The 12,392-nt window shown below is 44.7% G+C and overlaps 1 protein-coding gene across 11 annotated transcripts in view; it reads left to right on the top strand.

The window, feature by feature from the left end:
• Positions 1 to 12,392, top strand: part of LOC105480001 (decaprenyl diphosphate synthase subunit 1) — a 51,889-nt gene that overhangs the window by 27,732 nt on the left and 11,765 nt on the right. For 4 of the 11 annotated variants that reach the window (XM_011738400.3, XM_024792252.2, XM_024792257.2 and 1 more), the window contains 4 exons: positions 492 to 603; positions 700 to 809; positions 11,560 to 11,640; positions 11,786 to 11,899. In XM_011738400.3, coding sequence (XP_011736702.1) covers positions 492 to 603; positions 700 to 809; positions 11,560 to 11,640; positions 11,786 to 11,899 — 417 coding nt within the window. Of the gene's footprint in view, positions 1 to 491; positions 604 to 699; positions 814 to 1,440; positions 1,613 to 4,011; positions 8,746 to 11,559; positions 11,909 to 12,392 lie in introns of those variants that run through there. The other 7 variants (XR_011608189.1, XM_071070341.1, XM_071070340.1 and 4 more) reach the window with 7 other exon arrangements.

Genomic DNA, 12,392 nt, shown 5'->3' with positions numbered 1-12,392 from the left:
ATTATGCAAATAAGTCCACTCAGTGAAGAAGGGGGCAGAACTTTTTGAGCAGAAGGAACAGTAAGTGGAAAGGCATAAGGGAAGAGTGAACATCCAGTGTAATGAAACTGAAGGCAGCTGCATTTTGGTGGGGCTGGTGGGTGAAACTGCTCTCCCTCTCCAGGCATTGATTTCTTCAACTGTCAACTGGGGAGATGGACATGGTCATCTCTGAGAGCCAGTCCAGTTCAAGCACTGTCCCAAATCTGTAACCGATTGTTACGAACTGGGAAGAGTGACATGGTCATCTCTGAGAGCCAATCCAGTTCAAACACTGTCCAAATCTGTAGCTGATTGTTACGGACTCCTGTTGAGGAAGAGGAAGGTAAAAACACCTGCATCCAAGATGAGCCTCCACGTCCACGGAGCTCCCTTCCAGTCAGGTTCATCGTTGGCTCTACTGCTCTGATAAATTTTTCTGAACGTTTTGTTTTCCCCCTGTCTTTTTCTAGGCTGTTCTTGCTGGAGATTTAATTCTTTCTGCAGCATCTATAGCTCTGGCACGAATTGGAAATACAACTGTTATATCTATTTTAACCCAAGTTATTGAAGATTTGGTGCGTGGTACGTTGATTCTGATTTTTCTTCTTTGTTATTCAGTCCTGGTGTGTAGCTAGGCAATGAAACCACCTCTCAAATGACTCTTTTCCTTCTTTATAGGTGAATTTCTTCAGCTTGGGTCAAAGGAAAATGAGAATGAAAGATTTGCACACTACCTTGAGAAGACCTTCAAGAAGACTGCCAGCCTGATAGCCAACAGTTGTAAAGCAGTATGTACGTTCTGTCTTTCTTCAAGTTAAAGCCTCATAGCTCTTTTTTGGGAGCTAATTCTCCTAGAAAATATTTCAGTGAAGAATCTTAAAATAGTATCCAAAAATCCCAAGAGGTTAAGGAGGAAAAGAATGACATCCCCAAACAGCAGAGGATTTCTGCTGTGTTTTCATTTTTGCTATCTTCTTTTGGTATGCAGGTGTTAACTTTTCATCTTTTCTTCCCAAGAACTGAATCAAAATAAGCTTTCCTGCACCTTCCCCAATCTAATTGCCAAACTGTGTATCATTTTGAACAATTTACCGTAATTTCTCTAATGATTGATGTCACACACACTCTTTGTGATACTTTACCTTTTAAAAATGAAGTGCTCTGTTCTTTAATATAACATTTACCCAGGAAAAGATATCTATTAGATTGTACTAGCATTCTATATACTTTTTTTTTTTTTTTTTTTTTTTTGGAGACAGAGTCTTGCTGTGTGGCCCAGGCTACAAAGCAGTGGTGTGATCTTGGCTCACTGCAACCTCCACCTCCCAGGTTCAGGCAGTTGTCCTGCCTCAGCTTCCCTAGTAGCTGGGATCACAGGTGTGCACCATCACGCCTGGCTAATTTTTGTATTTTTCCTAGGGTTGGGATTTTGCCATGTTGGCCGGGCTGGTCTCAAACTCCTGGCCTCGAGTGATCCACCTACCTTGGCCCCGCAGAGTGCTGGGATTATAGGCATGAGCCATCGCGCCTGGCCAATCCTTCTAATATTTTACATGAAATATAAACAAGTCCTATTTCTTCAGAGTACAAAGTGAGTATAAGCCATAACTGTTTCTCCCCTTGCTTTCTCCCTGGCCTTCCCTCCACTGTGCATACACTTGTATACATTTTTTTTTTTTTAATGAGTAATTTCTTTAATCTGTAGACAAATATGTGGTATTCATTGTTAGTCCAAGAATGAGAAACAGTCTCTCCAAAGAATTGTTTCTCTGCCCATCTCTAAGCCTGACAGATACACAGAGATAAAACCTGGACAAATGACCTTCCCATGTGATTACAGCCACAAAATAAGGAAGACTTGTAAGGGTCACATGTCAATTGCTGCCATGATAGACTCCTAAGATAATTAACAGGTAAAGAGAGCTTTTGCTCAGACCTCTCAGGTGAAAAAGTCTCTTGCTGTTAGTGTCTCTGTTTTGAAAAGTGTCAAGAAATGTATAATTGCAAGCCAGAAACAAATGAGGACAATCTTTTCTTCCTAAAAAGACTTAATGGAAACTTTAAGGAATGTGAATTATGTAGAACATGCCAGCCACAGTCTCAACCACTTTTGTCTTTTTATTAAAAGGGCTATTATGTTTTTATTTCCAAGAAATTATGTGGGTCTTTTTTTTTTTAAGTGAGATGGAAGAAAGTATAGACACAAGATACTAAATAAGAGAATAGCCTATTTTAAATGGGTGTTCTAACACTTTTACAGTAATCCTTTATATATTATCGTGCCCTTGATGGCCCAAATCTCCCTGAAGGTCAGGATCCATCCTCTTAACACATTAGGATGCCTTAATATTACTTATTAATATTTATCCTTAAGAGGATGTGTTAAGTGAGGCCCATTGATAATTTCACAAGTTTGAGACTGCAATCTTAGAAGCATTAGCATGGCCAGGCGAGGTGGCTCACACCTGTAATCCCAGCATTTAGGGAGACTGAGGTGGAAGGTTTGCTTGAGACCAGAAGTTCAAGACCAACCTAGGCAACATAGCAAGATCCCCTCTCTACTTAAAAATAATATTTAAAAAATAAAGTCTTACAAGCATTAGTAGTAGTGAGACTGTTGGAATTGGAAACACCAAGACTTACTGTGTGCACCACGCGGACATCCCACAGGCACAGGGGGCGGCACCAAATTGGAGCTAGCACAGAAATTCACTCAGTGATGGAATCTTACAAATGGTCCAAAGAAATGGACCTGAGTCGTGATAGAGAGGTTTCCTCATGCTCACCGTTCTCTGCTTAAGAAGCCAAAGATAATGCACAGGAATTCTTTTATGAAGATATGCAATTCATTCTTCAAAGATTAGCAACTGAACAGTGAACATGTTAACGTGGCTGGACCCTTATTAAAAATGAAATGTTTCCTGCTGCCCACTAGGGGGCATGCTGGCATCGTCCCAGCACTACCTCCTTTTCATGTGATTTATTCCTAAACTCCAGAGCTCTTAGAATAATAAAGCAAAATCATAGTGTGAGCTATTTGAATAAAAGTTTCTATATTTAAGTGCCTATGGGTGGAAATATTCCAGAGGTGTTATGGATTCAAAATGGCTATTTTTATGTACTCTTGGTATTTAAAATGCAAAGCCATGCGAGATCCAAAGAAATGCATGCAAAGCAAATTAGACACACCAAAAAGAGGGGAGGAGGAGAACTGAAAGAGCAGAATTATTACAGAAGAAGAACTAACAGGATTGCAAAATGTATTGAGAATTGGAGGGAAACTTACCAGCTGCATTCTACTAAGGATGCCATTTCTTCGTCTCCCCTCCTTTTTTTAGTGAAAATAATATTAACATCTAAGAGAGGGCTGTCTATGGGGATTGTTTTGTGATTGACTGATATTAAAATAGAATCCGTTTTAGGCCAGGCACGGTGGCTCACACCTGTAATCCCAACACTTAAGGAGGCCAGGGCGAGTGGATCACTTTAGTCCAGGATTTCGAGACCAGCCCGGCCAACATGGCAAAACCCCATCTCTACTAAAAATACAAAAATTAGCTGGGCGTGGTGGTGCACACCTGTGATCCCAGCTACTTGGGAAGCTGAGGCAGGAAAACCGCTTGAACCCGGGAGGTGGAGGTTGCAGTGAGCCAAAATCACTCCACTGCATTCCAGCCTGGGCAACAGAGCGAGACTCTCTCTCAAAAAAAAAAAAAAAAAAAAAGCAGAATTCTTGTTATTATCAAAAGATGACTTATTTATTTACATACATACTCATGCAAAATACATTTTGTAGCTTAGTGATGAAGACTGTGGCTTGTTCGCCAGAAAATCTGGTGGGAATGAGACCTGAGAGGTCAGGGGGTCTGTCCAGTTGTGCAGCCAGACAGCAGCTGAGCCGGGACTTGAACCCAGAGCTGAGTATGGTAATCCTGCCTTTTCTGTCTCTCTCTCTTTTTTTTTTTTTTCCTGAATTTCTGTTCTCTCCAGGGCAGCTTGTGGCCTGGAATTAATGGGCTGTCTTCCTATTACTTGATTTTCAAAGCCTTCGGTACCACTACGGAATTGCATATTGTGGGTAACGTTAGCAGAACACTCTTTTTTATTTAATTCATTTTTTTGAGACAGAGTCTTGCTCTGTTGACCAGGCTGGAGCTCAGTGGCACAGTCTTACCTCACTGCAACCTCCACCTCCCAGGTTCAAGTGATCCTCCCACCTCAGCCTCTCGGGTAACTGGGATTACAGGCGCCCACCACCACATGCCACACCTGGCCTCTTTTTTTTACAATATTCATATCTATCTATAGGCCTCATTCAGATCTTGCCACTTGGGAACCGTTATAACAAAAGGGAAACCGTACTTTTCTGTTCCAGCATCCAGTCCGGGATCTCACGTTGCATTTAGGGGTCATGACTCTGTAGTCTCTTGTCATCTACAACAGTATTTCTTTGCCTCTCATTTACCTTGGTATTTGGAAGAGTGCAGGCCAGTTATGTTGTTGAGCCTCTCAGTGGGGCTTCTCTGATATTTCTCAAGATTCGATCCAGGTTATGAATGTTTGGCAAGAATACCACAAGAGCGGTGCCGTCCTCAGCTCCTCACACCAGGAGGCACGTGCTGTCTCTCTGTCCTGCTACCGGTGATGTGTGCCTGGATCACTTGATTAGGATACTGTCGGGCCGGGCGCCGTGGCTCATGCCTGTAATCCCAGCACTTTGGGAGGCCGAGGTGGGCGGATCACCTGAGGTCAAGAGTTCAAGACCAGCCTGGCCAACATGGTAAAACCCTGTCTCTACTAAAAATACAAAAAATGAGCCGGGCATGGTGGCGGGCACCTGTAATCCCAGCACTTTGGGAGGCCGAGGCGGATGGATCACCTGAGGTCAAGAGTTCGAGACAAGCCTGGCCAACGTGGGTGAAACCCCTTCTCTACTAAAAATACAAAAATTAGCCGGGCATGGTGGCACAGGCCTGTAGTCCCAGCTACTCAGGAGGCTGATGCAGGAGAATTGCTTGAACCCGGGAGGCGGAGGTTGCAGTGAGCTGAGATTGCACCATTGCACTCCGGCCTGGTCAACAAGAGTGAAACTCCATCTCAAAAAAAGAAAAAAAAAAGGATACCATCTGCCAGTTTCTTCAATCTAAAATTACTATTTTAACCTATTTTGGGTGAAGTATTTTCAGATTATGTAAAGATTATTCTGATGGTTGTCAAATGGCTGTTTTTCTATTTTCATCATTTCTTCTATATCACTCTTCTACAAGACAGCTGGTATTCTATTGTTTTTTTATTATTATTATTTCATTCTCAAAAGAATGAAGTGAAGTGTTGGTATTCCATTTAAGGAAGCTCTTAACTGTATGGGCTCTTGGATTCTTATTTTATTCTGTATCTTTTTTTTTTTTTTTTTTTTGAGATAGGGTATCACTCTGTTGCCCATGCTGGAGTAGTGCAGTGGCGCAATCTCGGTTCACTGCAACCTCCACCTCCCGGGCTCAGGTGATCCTCCACCTCAGCCTCCCGAGTAGCTGGGATTACATGCGCCCGCCCCCATACCCAGCTGACTTTTTGTATTTTTAGTAGAGATGGGGTTTTGCCATGTTGCCCAGGCTGGTCTCAAACTCCTGGCCTCAAGTGATCACCACCTTGGCCTCGCAAAGTGCTGGGATTACAGGCGTGAGTCACTACGCCCAGCCATCTTATTTTATTCTGTAGATTATAACACTGTCATTATTTATTTTAATACTCAATTATCCAACGTATGGCCCATGGAGGAGACCCTTTAATCTGGTTCTGTGTCCTCCTATCGTTTTTTCAGCACCCCATTTCTGGCAGGAGATATTCAGCCCTGTTATTCACTGTTCTCCAAGGAACCCACATTCCTTTTGGTGGAAAATGGTGTTAAGAAACCAGAATTTGAGTATTGGGTGTCACCGTTTCTAGACCCACCCAATGGACAGAGCTAGGAAATACATGTATGTATTATATGTAATGTAGGTAGATACATGTATATCTTTCTGTACCCATCCGCACTTATTCAAAACCATGAAGTATCAAACAGATAGTTCTCAATCCATCTAACACCACAGGATTTGTGGTTTATTCCAGGATTCCATCTTTCCATGTTTGTAACTCACTTCCCAAACAATGAGAGACCCGGCTCCTGTTCTCCACGGTGTATTTATTTGCACAATCCAAGAATATACCATAGGAGTTTCCAGATTCATGACTCATACATATGTCTGTGAAAAGCAAACCCAGTAGCTAGACTCCAGTATTTGCCATTCCTTTTGTCTTGGGCCTGAGGATAATAGAATCAAAGTTTATCTGTTCAAAAGTTACCTTTCTCTGTGGATCAGTGTGGTTATGTTATTATTTGGAATATATTAACCCATTTATGCTAGCGTTCCACTATTGGAACGCTAAGCTTGTGGAGTTATTTCTATCCTACTGCTCAATGTCATTACCAAGGTCTGATTTTTCACACAAAAAAATTTGCAACCTCCAGCATAAATGGGTTAATAGTTGGGTTCATTTTTATTCCATTTTAGGGATTCCCTTTCATTCTTGCTGATTTCGGGTTTTGGTTTTGAGCGTTTTGTTATTGTTGCTGTTGTTTTGAATGTTTGAAACAATGTGGCCGGGCGCAGTGGCTCACGCCTGTAATCCTAGCACTTTGGGAGGCCAAGGCAGACGGATTGCTTGAGCCCAGGAGTTTGAGACCAGCCTGGGCAACATGGCGAAACCTCTTTCTACAGGAATACAAAAATTAGCTGGGCGTGGTAGTGCACACCTGTAGTCCCAGCTACCTGGGAGGCTGAGGTGGGCGGATCACCTGAGCCCAGGGAGGTTGAGGCTGCAGTGAGCCATGATCACACCACTGCACTCTAGCCTGGCAACAGAGTGAGACCCTGTCTAAAAAAAGAAAAAGAAAAATTAGCTCCAAAAGTCAGAACTGTGCAATACAGTAACTCTCCCTTTTGCCCTGTTCTCTTCCCCTGCCCCCTTGTAGGTAAGCAGTCTTGTTCGTTTCTGGTTCCTCCTTCCTGGGTTTCATTTCGCACAAACAAGCAGCCACAAGTATGCCCAATCTTCCCTTCTTTCTTACAGAAGAGGTAGTACCCTAGACTGCTCTGCTTTACTTTGCATTTCTTAACAGTTTATTAGGAAAATGATTCCACATTGGTTTGTAGGATCTTCCTCATTTTTAAAACTGCTGTGTCAGGGCTGGGCATGGTGACTCATGCTTGTAATCCCAGCACTTTGGGAGGCTGAGGTGGCCAAATCATGAGGTCAAGAGTTCAAGAGCAGCCGGGCCAACATGGTGAAACCCGTTCTCTACTAAAAATACAAAAATTAGCTGGGCGTGGTGGTGCGCACCTGTAATCCCAGCACTTCGGGAGGCCAAAGCACGCAGATCACTTGAGGCCAACATGGTGAAACCCTGTCTCTACTAAAAGTACAAAAATTAGCCAGCTGTGGTGGTATATGGCTGTAATCCCAGCTATTTGGGAGGCTGAGGCACAAGAATAGCTTGAACCCGGGAGGTGGAGGTTGCAGTGAGCCGAGATCACGTCACTGTACTCCAGCGTGGGCTACAGAGTAAGACTCCCATCTCAAAAAAATTAATAATAATAATTAATTAAAACTTTTTTTAAAGCTTCTGTATCAGATCCCATTGTGTGGACATAGCATGGTTTGTTCAACCAACCTTCTATACATGGGCATTTAGGTTTCGTTTTGCAATTACAAACACTACTACAAGGGCTGGCCTTGCATAAACCTATTTTTGTGTTGTGAGAGGAGTGCCTGCAGGGTGAATTTAGGGGTAATTGCACATATGGTTTTGTTAGGCAGCACCACATTTCCCTCTGTTGGGTCTGTACCAGATGTGTTTCCACCAGCAGCTTTTCAGAACCTCTTTTCCCACAGCCTTACTAACTGAATGTGCCATAACACTTTTGAGTTTTTGCTAGTCCAGTAGAGGAGAATGTATTGCGGTGGACTTTTAATTTACATCTCTCCTTTCTGAGTGAGTGGAACATTTTTCAGATGCTTAAGGGCCATTTATTTATTTATTTATTTATTTATCGGAGTCTTACTCTGTCACCCAGGCTGGAGTGCAGTGGCACGATCTCGGCTCACTGCAACCTCCGCCTCCCAGGTTCAAGCAATTCTCCTGGCTCAGCCTCCCAGGTAGCTGGGATTACAGGCGTGAGCCACTGCGCCCGGCCCTTCCCCATCTTGTTGAGACAAGGCTTGTAAGGATGTGATGCAAGGTGTGAACGTTCCCCAGAAAGAAGTGCATATGCACAACACAGCCTGGCTGCAGCATCTGCTTCAAACAAAACAGTCGGTCGAGCTCCACTTTCTTTGACTTAATCATTCTTCATGCTCCACCCATTTCCGGAAAGATGTGAGGCATCTCTCTGATGCTGAGCGCAAGTCTGCGTACCTCTTTGCCTTCTTGTATGTTGTGCCATGTTGTGTCTAATTTGTGGCAGTTGTTTTCTGTTTTCCTGCCACAGATCCAGACAGTCCTGACCTGGGATGGGGAAGCAGGACTCTCTGGCATGGTCTTTATGCCACCCCAGGGAAATCTGGGATAGTTGAAATCTGAGCAGTAATGTCCCTTCGCCATGTGTCAGGCAGAAGCCGCCCACTAAATAACCTCTGTGTCAGCATGTGTGGGCGCAGAGGGGGCAGTGCAGACACACTGCAGCTTTGTGCGTACTTGGACACGTTCCTTGACCTCTTGGAGGTTCCATTTTATTGCCCAGCATAGAAGCAGCACAGCAAAGTGATGGAGAGAACAGTACCTAGAGCCAGACCATCTGGGATGAAATTCAGGTTCCAGCATGTCAGAGCCATGTAATGCCTGGGACCGTCTGTGCCTCAGTTTCTCGAACCTCATAAGTGACTTAAAAGGTGAGAATTCTCAGAACAGTGCCTGGCACATAGTGGATACTCAGGAATTGTTAGCTTTTATCATCACCAACCACATAATCCATATTTGTGGGATATTGTGAGGTTTAGCTCAAATCATACCAAGTACTCATCATACGTGCTCCACACATTTTACTCCATTAAAATGTTCACTAACAGATTTTTAGGCCGGGCGCGGTGGCTCACACCTGTAATCCTAGCACTTTGGGAGGCTGAGTCAAGCAGATCACCTGAGGTCAGGAGTTTGAGACCAGCCTGGCCAACTTAGTGAAACCCCGTCTCTACTAGATACAAAAATTATCTGGGCATGGTGGCGCATGGAGGCTGAGGCAGGAGACTCGCTTAAACCCGGGAGGTGGAGATTACAGTGAGCCCAGATCGTGCCGCTGCACTCTAGCCTGAGTGACAGAGAGACTCTGTCTCCAAAAAAAGAAATGGATTTTTAGAAAATCTTTCACTTTCCAGGAAGAAAGTTTATATTCTCTATGGCTTTGTGTGGAGGAAACAGCATTAATCTCACTACAGGAGACTGCTTCACTCTCAGTGATTTCAATCTAGGAATATCTTGGTTCCCAGTATCATTCTGGCCTGAGCTCAGCACATCCCAGGCTGCCCAGATCTTGCCATGCTCTCCTCTGAGCCAAGCTGATCTTAGCTTCTCAGAAGTTTCTGAATTGTCCCCCATGTGGTCTCCCAGACTCTTTAGTTGAAAAAAGGAGCCCTGCCTGACTGCCCAGAGGTCAGTGCCTGCCCACGGGAAGGGGTTTGCTGTTGAAAGCAGTTACTGTTCACTCAAGTCCGTGGCCACCTGACCCTTTATGGTGCATGCAATTTTACCATGTACTTATGGCCAAGCCCTACATAGTCAACAGACCTCATTAAGTTGTCAAAAAGCATTCTCAGGCTGAGGACATTATGCGACCTGGCTTCAGTTGGCAGAGGTGCGTGGACACTGCCAAGGCTCCTATTTCTGGTTCCAGTGGATGAGGAGGAGGACAATTATTCATAATAATGGCAAACAGCAGGGTGCGGTGGCTCACACCTGGTGGTAATCCCAACGCTTTGGGAGGTGGAGGTGGGAGGATCATGAGCCCAGGACTTTGAGGCCAGCCTAGACAACATGGTGAGACTCCATCTCTACGAAAAAATTAAAAATTAGCTGGGTGTGGTTGCACGTGCCTGTAGTCCCAGCTACTCAGGAGACTGAGGCGGAAGGAACCCTTGAGCCTGGGAGTTCAAGGTTACAGTGAGCTGTGATTGCACCACTGCACCCCAGCTTGGGCAACAGAGTGACATCCTATTTCTAAAAAGAGATAATAATAGCAAACACACATTGAGTTCTAACCAGGCGCCAGGCACTATACTGAGGGTTTAAATGCAGCATCATGTCTGTTTCTCACAGTAACGCCACAAGGTAGGTGCTTGTGATTTCCACATTGTACAGATGAGGAAGCTGAAGCCGAGAGAGGTTCAGTAACATGCCGACGTCACGTGGTACTTGTAAAGGTCACAAATGCAGCCCCACAGTCTCACGGCAGAGCCTGCAGCGCTGCACCACACGGATGCCTGAGCCAAGTTCACTCCCTGACCGGAGAGCCACAGAGGCAGGACCGAAGGTCAGGGGACAGGGTTTCCTAGCATCTGCGAGCCCTTCAGAAAGGCAACTAACTGCAGCGCTCCAGCTGGCTTTCTCACGGAGATTGAGCAGAGACAGACCTCTCTCCGGTAGACACAGACCGTCTCTCCCCTCCCCCGTGTTGGTTTTACCCAGGCTTTGTTTTCTGAAAATGTGGCTGGGCCTGCTTAACATGCTTAGCAGGGCACTGGGAAATGCACTTCAGTGGCCGGTGCCAGCTAGCTTTTTGGAGTTTTAAAAAGACTTTCCGAAGTCTTATTTCTCCCCCACTGAGAGGAGGGAAAAGGGTTTTTATACAGTAACTCCTTTTGAGAGAAATGTGGAAACAGTGGGACCAGTGAAGTTCCTTCTGATAATAAAAAAGCGATATCTGTGTCTGAAGCAGGAGGCTTGAGACGATTTTTATGGACAAAGCAAGAAATAACTGCATTCAGAAACAGGTGAAATTCCCAAAGATGATGAAAAGGACTACAGATGGGGAAATTGTGTGTGATTACATGAGTATCTCTTCCTGAAATGAGGGACACATTGATGGAGATTATTAAAGCCAACAGTAATTGGGCTCGCTTGCCGAGTGCTGGAAGTCAGTATTTCACAGATGAGGGTCTGTTTCTTGTGCATGTCAGGAAGGTTTACTTAGCCTGTTACCAGCAGAATTAGTCCAGCTGTAGCTCCGTTTTTCCTAAGCAGTGGGAAAGGCTGCTTATCCTGTCTGAAAGCAGGGGCTGGAGAAGGGGAATTTTCTTAGAATTTAACGACACAGTCTGAGGCCGAAACTCTGTGATTGGAAATGCGGTTTTGTACATGCTTGGTGTCCCTCTGATGTCAGCGTCTCCTGACTGTGTATAATCTAGCCCCGCTACCTCCTATTTTAAGGAATTCCTTCAGTCAGGGGTCAGCTGCTGTGCTGCTGCCTGGAAGCAGCTTATCTCAGAATGCTCTTTCTGTTTCAGGTCTCTGTTCTAGGATGTCCCGACCCAGTGGTGCATGAGATCGCCTATCAGTACGGAAAAAATGTAGGAATAGCTTTTCAGGTTGGTATGCTTTTTATTTGTAAGAATGGTGGCACAGTGATACAGTCAGCATTCTCCCCTAGTGTGGAATTGCCAAAATAGTAGGAACGATGGCAGCGATGTTGGCCTGGCGGTGCTCCTTACATCCCATTTTTCCTTTTGCCAGCTAATAGATGATGTGTTGGACTTCACCTCATGTTCTGACCAGATGGGCAAACCAACATCAGCTGATCTGAAGCTCGGGTTAGCCACTGGTCCTGTCCTGTTTGCCTGTCAGCAGGTAAGTGTTACGAACTCCCTTCGACACACCACTGATAGCCCCACAGAACTGATGTCCCGCGACACACCTGATGGGAAGGTTGCATAACGGAATCGATGGGAAGGCATTCAGGTAAGAGATCACAGGTCTGCCTTTGATCCTGGCTCTGAGTGAGATGTTAGGGCTGGTCATTTCACCTTGCTAAGCCTGTTTCCTTATCTGTAAAATTGAGAAGATCAGCTTTCTCCCAGGGGGGTTGTGAGGATTAGCTAAGATCCTATTTAAGATCTTTGTGTCTTGTGGTGTGCCAGAGGCATTTGAGGTAGCATCGTGATTATTTCCATATATTTTGGCCACTGGCAAAGTGAACGGTTTCCAAGTGTTGATTATAGGACTGGACTCTGGTGGTCCTCAGAGCCCCTTAAAAGGCACAGGAAGCATCAGGGGCCTCCAAGCATAAGAAATTCTCCAGTTTTAGAAGTTTAATGAGACTCTGCTGCTCTGAGAGAGGCCT

This window comes from Macaca nemestrina, chromosome 9 (assembly GCF_043159975.1).
Source record: "Macaca nemestrina isolate mMacNem1 chromosome 9, mMacNem.hap1, whole genome shotgun sequence".
Lineage (NCBI taxonomy): Eukaryota > Metazoa > Chordata > Mammalia > Primates > Cercopithecidae > Macaca > Macaca nemestrina.
This window is presented reverse-complemented; position numbering and strand designations above follow the sequence as displayed.